The sequence below is a fragment of the Myotis yumanensis genome, unplaced genomic scaffold, assembly GCF_028538775.1.
Source record: "Myotis yumanensis isolate MYYU_CA2020_CCGP unplaced genomic scaffold, mMyoYum1.0.hap1 SCAF_12, whole genome shotgun sequence".
NCBI classification, from domain to species: domain Eukaryota; kingdom Metazoa; phylum Chordata; class Mammalia; order Chiroptera; family Vespertilionidae; genus Myotis; species Myotis yumanensis.
Window position 1 is genome coordinate 17,260,076 of NW_027223763.1, and position 14,311 is coordinate 17,274,386.

General features: G+C 46.6%; 1 protein-coding gene across 3 annotated transcripts in view; it reads left to right on the forward strand.

Annotated features, from left to right (window-relative positions):
* Positions 1-5,013: 5,013 nt before the first annotated feature.
* SUSD1 (sushi domain containing 1) overlaps positions 5,014-14,311 on the forward strand; it is a 78,297-nt gene continuing 68,999 nt past the window's right edge. For all 3 annotated transcript variants that reach the window (XM_070430880.1, XM_070430881.1, XM_070430882.1), the window contains exon 1: positions 5,014-5,151. In XM_070430880.1, the coding sequence (XP_070286981.1) occupies positions 5,046-5,151 (106 nt within the window). In that variant the 5' untranslated portion in view covers positions 5,014-5,045. The remainder of the gene's footprint in view (positions 5,152-14,311) is intronic.

Sequence of the window (14,311 nt, forward strand, 5' to 3'; positions counted from 1 at the left end):
CCTCCTAATGAGCAGGAGAGGAAAGAACTTTGAAATGCAATAGTTGGCCTACTCAGAGGAATTCAAGAATTTATCACACCTACAGAAATAAAAAGCATTCTATAAAAGAAACTGAATTCTTGGAAATTAAAACCATGATTTCCCAAATTAAAAAAGAAAATCAACAGATGGAAGAGCAGAGTAGGTACAGATGAAGATCACATTAGTTAACAGGAAGATTGAGTGAGGGTAGTCTCCCACATTCAGTGAATAAAGGCAAAGAAGGGAATAAGATAAATATTGAATCAGGAAGACTAGAGGCAAATTTTTAGGAACTGCCACTCAAGTTCCAGAAGTAATAAATAGAAAGAATTGAGAGAATGAAATTATCAAAGAGCCAAAAGGGGGAAAAGTCTCTGCTGAAGAAAAGCTCAAATCTACAAACTCAAAGGGACCAATGAGTGCTGGGCAAGAATAATGAAAAACTATATTCGCATGAAATTTCTGAATTCCAAGGATAAAGAGAAAATCCCCAAAGCTTGGTGTGGGAAGCATGGGACACACATCACTGGAAAGGAATTTATAACCAAATGAGCCTGTGATCTGTATCTGTAACACTAGTGCTGGAACTCAAAATCCAGAAAGAAAATTATTTTGGACCCAGAAATCTAGACTCCATTAACCTACCCTTTAATTATTTTAAATTCAGAATTCTATACTCAATTAATCTACAAGTAAATTATGAGAGCAAATTCAAGATATATTTGGACATGCAAAATTTGAAAGTTTACCATCCGGACATACTTTCTGAAAGAGGTACTCAAAGATGTACCAGAAAAAGATGAAGAAAGAGGTAGAGGGGAAAGAGGAGAACACACACACACACACACACACACACTCACACACACACACACACACACACACACACACAACACCAGCAGCAAGCAAAGAAACCAATACAACCTATAGCTAAGTTCCATTGTAAAATAACTGAATAAAATAACTGAATTTTGAAGATTGCACTGTTTGTCAAGGTCAATAATGTGGGTCTTCACTGTCAGCTGGTATGTACCAAGGAAAGTCTAGGTGAATCAGCCTTCACAGCTGTTCTGGGGTTCCTCAGCAATTGTGCTGGTCATTGCTGGGTGTGCCCCATTTCTCCTCGGGCCTGTGGGTAGCTGCAAGGGTCCTTGAGTTGTTTGTGGGCCCGGAAATGGGCTGTCAGCAAGGCTTCCTTTTAGAGTTTGTGGAACAAACAGACCAACAGCTGAGGTTTCCTCAAGTGAGTCAAGTGACTCTGTGTGTGTGTGTGTGTGTGTGTGTGTGTGTGTGTGTGTGTGACAAACTGGGTGACAGAGCCCTAGTCTCACTTGGTGTTCCCACCTCCTGAGGTAGGGGGAGGACTGGTGAGTACTATGCCAGCTGCTCCCTGAACCTGAGTCTGTTGGAGTGTCTGAAATTTGCTCCCAACTCCAAATCTTCTGTTCTTCCAGCTTCTGCTGGTGGGAGCAGAGGGAGTCTGTGAGGAGGGATGGCATTACTGAGGAAGTGGGGAGGGCCAGGGGTCTTCCCTGCTCTACTGAGCTGCCACTTCCCATCCACATTTGTTTTGCTTTGCTGAGAACACTGGTTTGGGGTGGGCGAAATGTTGATAGCACCGCTTGCAGCACAGCCACGTGTGCAGGGGCCAAGAATGTATTTGCTACCCAAGTTCTGCACACGAACTCCAGGCAGGGCGTTCGGTTTGTGTCTTCGGGGGAGGCATGTTAGAAAAGGCCGAGCAATCCTACTGTTTCTCACGTGTCTGGGAGTCATGGAGCATCTAAGAGTGAGAAGCGTGCCTTCGCTTGACTTAGAGACAGTCTTCAGTGGGCACTTCTCTGTGGAGATGGGTCCCCAGGTCAGTGTGGATAAAGCTGCTTGAGATGAAGACTCCGTTGTGGAAGGGCCAGCATGGTCCTTTCATGTCAACCGGGGAACAGGTGTGTGTGAGCATGGAGTGGGCTATTACACAGAGAGACTCACGTTTATCTATCAAACACACAGTTTTCAACCAACATAATTCAAAGGCTTCAAACATTTTTTTCCCAACCTTAAAACATTTATTATTATTTTTTCAAGGGTTTCAAACATTTAAATCATTCCTCTTAATGCAAACTTCAAGCCAAGCGTCCAATACCAGAGCATATCAAACTCATTACAATGAGATATGCAAGCCATTCCTGAAATACCCACATATGAGCCATTTATTTACAATTTGTAAGCCTGCTAAGTAGTATTCTCAAGCCATCCTCTGGGAAAAGCTGTACATCATTTCTGGTCAGGAGTGCCATGACCTGCTAGGGAATTTTTTTTCAGGAAAGTTCCAGGATATTTGGTATCCAGATCTCTTGTTCCTTTTTTCTTCTGGCCTTATACCCACATGGAAACCCACTGGGCAAACCCCACACTTCACACTGTAAGCAGACCCAGAAGGGCAGCCTGGGGGAAAGCCTGGAGATACCGGACTAGTGTTCACCTTCCTTTTGCCTGTCCTCTCCCTCCCCACCCCTGGCTGCCTCACAGCCCACAGGGGCTCTCTTAGAATCTCACCCACTTGGTCTCAGGGGTTGGGGGATGGGGCTTTCCAAGGGAACTTTCCTTGTAATTCTGATTGGCCAGGATCCAAAATTGAGTTGGAAAGTCCTATATATTAGTGCCAGTGTGGTAAAATAAAAACTGGCACCTAACTTTTTTTGTTTTGATTTTTTTTTTTTTTACCATTTAACCATTTTTAAGTGTACAGTTTAGTGGCATTAAGTAAAATCACATTATTTTGCAGCCATCAACATTATCCATCCACAGAAATCTTTTCATCTGGCAAAACTGAAACTCTCTACCCATTCCCCTCTTTCCCCAGCCCCTGGCAACCACTCCTCTACTTTCTGTCTATGAATTTGACTACTCTAAATACCTCAAATGAGTATAATCATATATATATATATATATATATATATATATATATATATATTCAGTCAGGAATGATAAAGTTAGCTAATAGATGCAAAATTGATTAACTGGTTAATATCATATAGGACAAAATCTAATTGTTAGGTTTATCTTATTTTTACCTGGCAGAAATAATTTATATCTCTATTTGAAAAGATGCATTTGCATTGCTATGGCCAAGAATCTTTTGCATTATCATCAACTTTCTGCACGTTAACTTCTACCCTACAGAGTTATAAAGCAGCCTCACCCATAGAAAGTCCATCAAAGGCACACAACCCTATAGAATCAGATAATCTCCGGAAAGGCCACTAGACAACACCCAGCACCCCCCTGGAAAGACATGCAAACCATCTCTTTTGCCCACGGCCATTTCTAAGTTTTGGACAATTTTTCTTAACATCACCACCAATGAACACACTCACTCACAAATACATTTAAATTTATTTATTCTGCAGGAGGGCATGGCAGAAGAGATATAGGTTGGTTTACAAATTTATTAAATTAATGTATTTTTTTTGTTGTTGTTGAAAAAATTACATGATTTCTAAGTTCACAGAGAACTGAGTTTAACAAAAAAAATGGTCTAACAGGAGACAGGCTACCATACCCGCACTGTCCGTCTCTTACTCCTCCAAGCAGGCTCTTATCTTCGAGGAACAAAAAAAAAGTAATTAATAAGAAAGCCTGCTACAAAGGAGGCCAGGAAGTTTATTTTTAACTACTTCTTTTTAAGGCTGCACAACAAGTTTAGCCCTTATATGGGTGTGTTCACGGGTGGTTAGATTTAGATCAGGCTCATGGTAGAGAGAGAAAGCAAGTGAGGATCTGGGTGAAGTAGTGGGGGCCCTTGCTCTTGGAGAGACCCACAGACATCACAAGTTCAAAGCCTTCAAACTGGAACTTATTTCTTCTTCCCCTGCGGCCTCTGCCCGTCCCAACTCATAACAACGCCTTTTGGATCTGTCTCAGTGACTCCCACCACCATCAATCCAGTTACCCAAACCAGAAATCTAGGTGACATCGGCTATGCCTCTTTCCTTCTCCTCCATTCTACTGCTCATAAAATCCAGTGCATTCCTCACTACCGCTCTCAGTCGCCACTCCTCTCCATCCTCGTGGCCAGTGCCTGCTCCTGGGCAAGTCCTCTCCTGCCTGGATTCCTGCGGCCGCGCCAGGCTGCTCTCCCTGCCTCCCCAGCCCCAATCCCAGCCCTCCAGAGCGGACTCGGGGAGACTTTCCTGATGCAGTCACTCAGCTTAAAATCGAGTTACAGCTTCTCCGAAACCCCCTTTACTTGGCTTATGAGGTCTTATTTATTTGCATCTTGATGCCTCTCTCCAAGCATCTAGAATACTGTACCCTGTCACCATCTCTGCATATGCCTTTCTCACCTGCTTAGTTTCTGCTCCCACGTTCCTCTCATCCTCAGGGGTTTAGCTGACTTCCCGGAGCAGCGGGACCTCCTGCCAGCCCCTCGCCCACCACAACTCTGTCGCCCAAAGTTTAAGGTCTTGGCACCTGGTCGCCCGGGCCAGCGCCTTCTCGCCCTTTGTTGTACTTTTGCACAACAAACTCTTGCCCTTGAGCTCCAGCCACTCACCCAGGTCTCCCACTTCCCACAAGATTCCTGCTCCTTCTGTCCCTCCAACTCCCTTTGCCATCCCGGGGTGCCTCCCTGAGCCCCCGACCGGCTTGGATGTCAGGGCGCGATGGCCGTTCCCTCTGGCACCGTCGGGACCCTCTGCTCAGCTGGGCCGCTCTCTGCCGGGCGGCTGCTCGCACTGTTGGAACCTACGCGCCCCGAGGGCCGGCCCCTGTCTCTGCCCCTGTGCGTCCCCAGGGCCTCCGCGCGCCCGGCAGGTGCACGAAGGAGAGAAGGAGCGCGTGAATGAAGGAGCGTCCGCGGAGGGCGCAGGCCGGACCGCCGCCTCCCCGGGACCCCGCGGGCGCTCTCCGCTCCGCAGCGCCGCGCCGGAAGCGGCCGGGCCGGCCCCCTCCCCGCGGCGCCCGCCGCCTTATCTCGGCGCCTCGGGCCCAGGAGGAGACGCGGGCGCCAGGAGGGACGCGGCGGCGGCATGGGCCGGGGTCCCCGGGGCGCGGGCCACCCGCCGCGCCGCCTGCTGTCGCTGCTGCTGTTGCTAGGCCTGGCCCGCGGCGCGACCGGAGCGCGGGGCGCCGACGGTGAGTGCGGACGGGCGCGGGCGCCGCTCGAGGCCCCCGGGGCGCCGGCGGGGCCTCCACGAGGCTGGGCGCGCCCGAGGCGCACTTCCCCGCCCCTGGGCCGGACCCGCGCAGGCTCGGGCGTGGGGCGCAGGTGGGGCTGCCCTGGCCGTTGGGGATCGGGAAGGCGGGGCTCAGAGAAGCAGGAGGGGCTCCCCGCCCCGGCCTTCCCGCCCCATCCCGGAGCCGCCGGGCAGACCTGTTTGGAGACGGCCTTGCCCGCGCCCCCGAGGGGCTGAGGGGAGCTGGGGGCTGGGCGGTAGCGGCGCCCCAGGGTGAGCTGCCCGGCCTGGGAGGGCGTTCCCGCTGCACTGTCACGCTGCTGGCTCTGCAGTAGCTTTTGCACAACAAATCCTAGAAGCAATTTACTTTCTACCTTTTAATTTTTTCACCTAGATGATGCGGTAAGGTGCTCATATGGTGAGAATAAAGTATAAAGTTTACAGGAAGAAAGCATTCATTCAGTCATTCATTCATTCATTCAACAGATGGCCTTTGTTTCCCTGTAGAGGCTGTGATGAGGTCTTTATGCTGAACCTCAACGAGTTCATCTCCTGCAGGTGACAGACAAGCAAATAGTCCATTTCCAGGCAATTGGAGTAGTTAGTTCCCCCTCCACCACCACCTTCAAACGCAGTGTTGAGTTCAGACATGTAGGGGAGGGGGCATTTACCCAAACAACTATAAGAGAAGGCAGATGCCATAGGTGCTTTGAGAAGGTGGGGGTGGTCAGAGGAAAGAGAGATTACTTCTAGCTGAGGAATCGTGGCGTCATGGGCGAGGCGACCCTTTAACCAGACCTACTAAGATTGGTGATATTTGGATAAGGGAAAATGAGAGAAAGGCACCCCAGCTCATGGCAGAGGCACAGTGAGCACTCCACAAATACGTATAGAACCATGAATTCCAGACGGAGGGGCAGGGGCAGGAAGCAAGAGCAGGGCCCAGCAGTTCTGATTGGTTTGCAGGAGATGGCTGGGAAAGCAGGTTGGATTGAACCAGAAGGCAGAGTGCCGTAAGGGGCCCGCTGCGGCATTGAGACCTAGTTGTTTCTGGGTGGTGGGAAACCATTGGAAGTCATTGCAGGTGTATGTACAGAGTGATATAAAAAGTGGCTATAAGGAAACCCACTGACTTCCTTAATAAAACCGAACACTGATCCTGAAGTGGAAGGAACTTCTATGTAAGGAGAAAGTGGGGTGCTTTGCAGCTCAGATTCCTGTCCCCCAAATTTTATTTGGGACTTTTACCATCACTAGTGGGTATTTCTCTTGATGGCTCAACCTTCTGAAGTGGCCATTTTTGTACATCCGGTGCTCTCGTAGGCTTTCTAACTTCCTTCCTTAAGGTGGTCTCCCATGGCAGTGTGCATAAACCATTTATCTCTCCTTTACCCTCTTCTACATCCTTCCATTCCCCCCCTCCCCCCTGTTAGAATCTTTATGTTAAGACTCTCTAGACTAGCAAACTGTCCAATATACAGTAGTCTCATCGAATTCTTGGGCTAAGATGGTTGAACAAAGTAACTTTCTCAGGTCATCCATCTGCAAGTACTTAAAGGCTGTGGGATGAATTTTGGGAAATAGAAGTCAGGGTTGCCTGATTGAACCTTCTCTCCTTATGTAGGCATTCTCCCTTCCTTTACAACCTTGGAGAATCTGATTTTATTAAGAGCAGGTTTCTATATAGTGGACAAAGTGGGGAATGACTGGAGCCATAGAGCCATTGAGGAAGTTGTTGCAGTAGCTGGCCTAGAATTCTAAGGACTGGCTTCACAGTGTGACAGCAGGAGAAGGGGACTGAATGTAGATGGTCAGGGGGAAGTGGATCCGGAAGGACTTACTAACAGACATGAAGGTACAAGGGAACAGAAGATGAAAGATGACAGTAGAGGTTGCGGAGTGGGTGACTTGGGTCTATAGTTCTCTAGGAGGAGCAAAAAGATTTGGGAAGAAAGATGACTAGTTGTTTTATTATATATGTGTGTGTGTTTTTTAATAGGGCAGTTTATTATCTCACTTAAGTTTGGGAGCTGTGTAGTTCCTGGCTTGGTTAATGACATCATCAGGCTCCTCTAGTTTTCATCTCTGGCTGACTAGTTGTTTTAGATAACCTGGATTGGAGGTGATGTTAGGGCTTTCGGGTTAAATCAGTAGGGAGTTAAGACAGTGACAGGAGATGTCTGCAAATGATGTAGACTTGATGGTCACTTGGAGCCGATGGTTAATAAGAGTTAGAGGACCAAGGACAGATTTTGGGGGGAAATCAAATTTAGATGGTAGATGACTGTAGAGGGGAAAGAGCAGCAGCTACAAAGGTAGGAGGAAGACGGGGTTAGCAGAGCATCAAGGAAACCGGGGGGAGGAAAATCCAAGGGGGTAGAGATGGAGAAGAAGAAAGCTTTGGATTTGGTGACGCAGGTCTGAGGTGAGCCAGCTCCAGCAGATCAGTGAGGGTGTGAGTCAGAGACAAAGGGCTCTAGAGCAGTGATTTTCAACCCGTGTGCCACAAGACTTTTTAAAACAGGGAATAGCTGACTATTTAGTCAGGGACACTGACCTCTTTCCCCTTAGATTGTCCAATAAAAGAATGACAACGGCCAACACAACAGTAGCCATCTGGTGGGAGTGAGTCAAAATTATGCCTAATCTTTTGGGGTCAGATTGGCCAAAAATATATTTTTTGGTGTGCTGCAGAATTTTAGTAATTCGTTTATCTGTGCCATAAGATGAAAAAGGTTGAAAATCCTACTCTAGAGGGTACAGAGACTTGGCTGCAGAGCGAGTGCTCTTTAAAGAAGAGAAGGAAATGGAAGGTAGCCTTTAGTGGGGCTGGCCAGGTCAGTTCAGCAATGTTTTTGTGGGGGGTTGAAGGTGGTAAAGCAGACTCAGAACATTTTAGACTTAGGGGCATTGTTTAGTAGAAAGGAAGAAAATAAAGATGCAAAAGTAAATGAGATATTCCCTGGAGCAGGTTGATAGGCAAAGTTGGCCTACAAGTGAGAAAGCTTAGTTTCAGGAAGGGGACAGAAGGGGAAGAATGGAGAACTGCTCGCCCCTTTCCCCACAGCTGTCTCCTCAGTGAATCTATTCATATTTCCAAACCAACCCTGCTGTCCTGACTCCCTGGAAGCCCCCTGGTGTTCTGTGGTCCCTTTGCAGTACCAGAGACACCATGCCCATGCCTACCCTCTGTACCATATTTGTATGGGGCACACACTATTCACATACACATTTCTATGGTCCTCTAGACACTTACACCAGTGTAATTGTTAAGAGCTCCTTGTGAGTAGGGACCGTGGCTTGTGTTAGGAACCTGATATGGAAATAAATGAAGACCACTCAAATAAGAAAAGGCACGGCAATTTAGTCAGAGCTTACTATAGCCGCCATCACATTTGTCAGAGACTCAAAGGCAGGCAGGGGAGTGTAAAACTTTCTAGTGCAGTGGTTCTCAACCTTCCTAATGCCTCGACCCTTTAATAGAGTTCCTCATGTTGTGGTAACCCCCAATTTCATTGTTACAAATTGAACATAATTAAAGTATAGTGATTAACCACAAAACAATATGTAATTATATATGTGTTTTCCGATGGTCTTAGGCGACCTCTGTGAAAGGGTCGTTCGACCCACAGGTTGAGAACCGCTGTTCTAGTGGAACAAAGGGGACGTCTTCAGGTGTGCCCTCGTTGGATGTTGACAGGGGGAAGCTGGAGGCGGCTTATTGCTGAGCCAGGCTAGTAAGCCAGAATAGGGAAACTGAGGCAGATAGTTAAACAGCAGGTTGCAGCCGTGTAGTAAATCCCATCTTCCCTAAATTAAGGACACTTAAAAGTAAATGGTTTGCACTTCTCCCCAACCACAGGGTAAATAGCTTAAATCACCCTGCTCAGGGAGGGAGAGAGCATAGATCCAATTATTGCCATTTGCCAATCATACCCAATGAAGTTAAGAGAATAAATCTCATTTTGGTACATCAGCATAAAACTGATGAATATTCTATTGAGATCCTCCCCTAAAACTTCCCTTAAACTCCCAGCCTTTAAAACCCTCAAAACCAAGGTCCCAGCACAGACTTTCCCTCCCACATCTCCTAAACACTAAAGGACCCCATGAGGCTTGCAACCAGGGCAGCAATGGATGGGGCAGTTTGTCACAAGCAAGTCCCCTGAACCTGTTCCAAGGCCTCCTCTTCTGACTTCTTAGTCTGACTTCTCATTTCCCCACCTAGTCCCTCCTGTTATCCTAGCCCTTCCTTGATTCACTGTCCCCAGCTTTAATAAACACCCTCTAAAATCCACCTGGACTTGTGAAAATTTTCCTACACAAAATCAAGAATCCACACCCTACCTGCTGGCCCCAGGCAGACCAGCTGAGGGTCAGGTCCCCTTTCCAGTAACACTACCAACAGGAGTCCTATATGATTGGTTAGGGGAGCATATTTGGCTTCCCCTAATTGGTCCTAAATTGAAATGCTGGGGCGGGGCAGGAGCAAAAATTAGGGAAGTTGGCTGTTATTAAGCCCTGGCCATTTGGGACTGATTGCTAAAGAGGTCGTGGTTTAACTTCCTGGGCTGATTGCTATAGATTGTCGGTCAGAGTTCTATTTTTATAGATGGCCTGACCATTGTCCATTTGTGTGTTCCGTCTCTCACTGAATTGCATTTAATTGTTATTAAAGATGTTTTGGCGAGAAGATCAGTGAGGAGAGACTGGGGGAGCCAGTCAGATGGCCTGTGTGAGCAAAGTGTGAGAGCATAGCTGGTGGAGCAGGAGGGTGTTGGTTGGTGGGTGGGTGGGGTGTCAAGCCTGAGGGGAATAGAGAGGTTAGGCCTGGTAAGGATGGGTGGAACCAGTCAGTCCTGTTTCTTAACCTTTCTCTGGCATTGCTCTGAGTGTGGGAGTGGCTGGGGGACTTGTTGGCTCAGGCCTGGCTGGGGTTTGGAAGGCCAGAGGAGGATGGGCAGAGGCCTTGAAAATCTTGGGGGAGCAATGGTGGAGAGGGTTAGGGAAGATGTTCTGTAAAAAGTGCACCTGACTTTACTACTCATGTATTTCATTGGCTTGGCCTTCACTCCGTTATCATGAATCACAGCAGCATATTCACTCTTTGGAGCGGGAAGCAGAGGAAAGAGGGAAAACAGGGAGTGAATTGTTTTGGAGTGACTTACAGTGGCTCCAAGTAAGGGAGCAGGATTAGAGCCCACGAAGATCGCCATCATGGCCTGTCATCCAGGGGAGCTCACAGACACCCAGTACAGATCCCCAGTGTGGGGCATGCAGGAGGCAGCCGATCAGTGGTTCTCTCTCATCATTGATGTTTCTATCTCTCTCTCCCTCTCCCTTTCTCTCTGAAATCAATGGGCGGGGAGGTACGTTGTTTTGAGGTACGTTCGCTGAGGTAGACCCCTTCCAACTCTCCCATCCACACTCGTCTATCTGAAACAAGTATACAAGACGAGTGTGGATGGGTGAGTTGGAAGGGGTAGACCTCAGCGAACGTACCTCAATCAGATTGAGGATGTTTTTAGCAAAGGCCAGCTTAGGAGTACCCTAATTAAGTTAATAACAATGTACCTACCGATATAGTTTAAGTTTAAAAAATTTGGCTCTCAAAAGAAATTTCAATCGTTGTACTGTTGATATTTGGCTCTGTTGACTAATGAGTTTGCCGACCACTGTCCTAACCTAAGGGATTAATGATTAAGGAAAGGAGTGTTTGGACAAAAAGGAGAAAGGATCATGTTAAACAAGTTTCTGCTCCCTCATAGCCCCACTGCAAGTGGTTCTTGGTCAAAGGGGAAAGTAGACAGAAAGGAAGCCGAGGGCCCTATAACCATTTTATGGGAGGAAAGGTTATGGGTTCTTGTAGGCAATGTCAGTCATGGGTTGGGTTGAGAAGGGAAATACCATCTGGTTCACATTGCCCTGTAAGTATTCCATTGCTTGGAAGAGTAGAGTGCTCTCTGTTTTGGAGGATTGAAAGCAGAGGCTATGCTTTTACTTGTTTCTGTTAGGGATGCTGGAGAGGAGAGTATGTGAGGTTCCTTTGCTTTCTGGAATTTGATGCAGTTTCTTAAGAGCAATGCAGTTTTACTCCATGTTGTTGAAGATGGGAGATGCTTTCTCTTCCTGGAGTTTGGTGCCTCCTTTGCTTCTTTCCTCGGGTCATTTCATTGGTTTCCACATGGCTCCATAAGTTTGAGATTCAGGATCTCAGGAGGTTGTGCTGTGCCTTTGTTGGTCTAACTGTGAATGGCTGGGGATTAGGTTAAGCTTCAAATGCAAGCACTCCATTTGTGCTTTTAAACTACCTCCTTCCCTTTGTATTGTCAAAGTCCACCTGCTGTTATTTCAGAAGTACCTTTAAATACTTGCTTGGTATTGAAATCAGGAGCGAGAGGAGCTTGCTTGGGCTGGAAGCCACCATTCCCTCCGAGGTGTGGGTTTACTTGGTGTGCGGTGGAGAGGAGGGAGCGGTGAGCAGCGCCGAAAGCCCCCGGAGGCTGAACCTCCAACTTCTGAGTTAGGTGTTATCCAGGAGATTGGGGGGATGTGGGGTAGGCAGGGAGTTATATAAAATAAGATATTATGGTTCCTAGAGTATCAGCCCCATGAACAGGTAGGCATCTGTTCACACAAAAATGTTCCTTTTTTGGGTTTTTGCATCAATGCAGTTATTTATCAACTCTCTTCATTAGTAAAATTGGCTAGCTGTCATTTATTCATTAACAAAGAGTTGTTGAGTGGTGGTTATAATAATGCCTAACATATTCTAATTGCTTTTCATGTATTAACTCATTTACTCTAATTCTCACAACAACCAGGTTTGTTATTATCCTCATCTTACAGATTTATAGGAAACTGAGGCACAGGGATTATTACGGATTCCACAACTAGCAAGTGGCAGCGTTAGGACTGTAGCCCAACTAATCTCTCTCTTAACCCTGCTCTTAATGACTGACCAATACCAGGCACTGCATCTTGTGTGACTTGTTTCTAACAATAATAACAATATCTACAGAAAGAGACATAAATATTTATGTAAATGACCTCAGTCTAGCGCTTTAGAGCTCATATAGCATTTATAGTTCTCACAACACAGACTAAACTGGAGGACGGACAGTGTACGGTCATTAGGGAGCAAGAGAGAAGATGCCAGCCTTGGTGTCAACCTCTCTGTGTTGGATGTGGCTAAAACTGTCTTGGTCCCTGCAGCGTGGAGAAGTGAAGTGAATCAGGTTATAGCAAACTCACAGTGCTCTTTCTGTTGGCCTGGAGGGCTCCTCTTCCTGGGGTTCTTCTCTCTGTCACATTGCTCCCAGTGCTATGCTTTGCATCAGTTGAGACTTGGTGAAAGACTTCTTCAGTATTACTTTTCCTTTCCCAGGATTCTGACCCACATCCTGAGGTTGAGCTAGCCTTGCAGCACAACTCATAGTGTGGCCCACCTGGGAGCTTGTCGGAAATGCACATTCTCAGAGCCCACCCCACTCTTACTGAATCCGAATCTCTGGGGATTGCTTCTGTTTTAATGAGCTCTCCAGGTAGGATGACCCACTGTCTTGATTTGTACCGAACTGAGGGGTTTCCCAGGACACAGGACTTTTAGTATTAAAACCAAGACAGTTTTGTCACCCTAATTCCAGGTGATTCTTTTTAAAATATATATTTTTTTTATTTAGAGAGAGAGGAAGGCAGAGGGAGAGAGAGATAGAAACATTAATGATGATAGAGAATCATCGATCGATCAGCTGCCTCCTGCACGCCCTACACCAGAGATCTAGCCCATAATCCAGGCATGTGCTCTGACCAGGAATTGAACTGTGACCTCCCGATTCATTGGTTGACGCTCAACCACTGAGCCACAATGGCTGGGGTTGCCCTTTTCCTTTAGGACAAGTTTTTTTCCCCAAGAGGTTACTTGGTCCTTCAGGCATTTGAACTCAGACGACCACCCTATAAGGCTGTGCAGACTGTGCTAATTGTGGCTGAGAAGTCTTTGGTAGCCTAGCATACAGTTTGTCTTTTTTGCCAGTATGGGGAACAAACATTTATTGAGCCAAACAAACCAGGTACTGTCCTTGGAGTTACACTTATGCTAAATTATTCTTAATGGGCCTTTAAAACAGGCATCCTGAGGATGAAGTGTCAGAACATTAGAGGGAAAGGACTTCAGGGGCCATTTAACCCAGCTACTCAAATGGGAGCTTGGTAGAAATGCAATATATAGGGCCCCACCCCAGACCAACTGAATCACAGCCTGCAGTTTAACAAGATCCTCAGGTCATTTGAATGCATTTTAAAATCCGAGAAGCCCAAAGCCCTTGTTTTACAGATGAAGAAACTGAGATTCGGGGAGATTAAGTGATTTGCTAAAGGTCACACATGAATTGGACTCAGGATCCAGTTCCAACTCAAGTCCAGCACTTTCCTCTATACCTGGCTGCCTTCCTACAGGGCCATATTTTGCTTGTCTGGTTCTATCTATTGAATGAACTTGAACTTAATTAAGTTTATTTAAAAATACTTTAGATTCTGTCCTTGACAAATTCAGATGGGACTCTCTTTGTCTGAATTGGTGGGACTTGTTTCTTAACTTCTTGTGTGTGTTTATTCGGTTCACTCAGCAGTTATACATAGCAATCATTTTCCACATGATAAAAGTTTCTGGCCCTGGCTGGCGCGACTCAGTGGTTAGAGCATCGACCTGCACAACAGAGGGTCATGGGTTCGATTTCCGGTTAAGGGCACATACCTGGGTTGCAGGCTCAATCCCCTCTCTGGTTGGGGTGCATGCAGGTGGCAACCAATCGATGTGTCTTTCACATTGATGTTTCTCTCTCTCTTCCACTCTCTAAAAAACTCGATGGAAAAAGTATTCTCAGGTGAGGATTAACAAATGGAACTGGATGTATATAAATGCTGCCATCTTTATGACAAGCATACCATATAAGAAAAAAAATCAAACATCTTACCATTTTTTGGTTGGTTTTATTAGTTGGTGTTTATATCTATTATTGCACTGTACACACACACTGGGGAGAATGTTCGTCACTTTTTGGTAGATCACAACTGGGACCATGAACTTGACCCAGGATCCATTATTTTATTTTATTTTA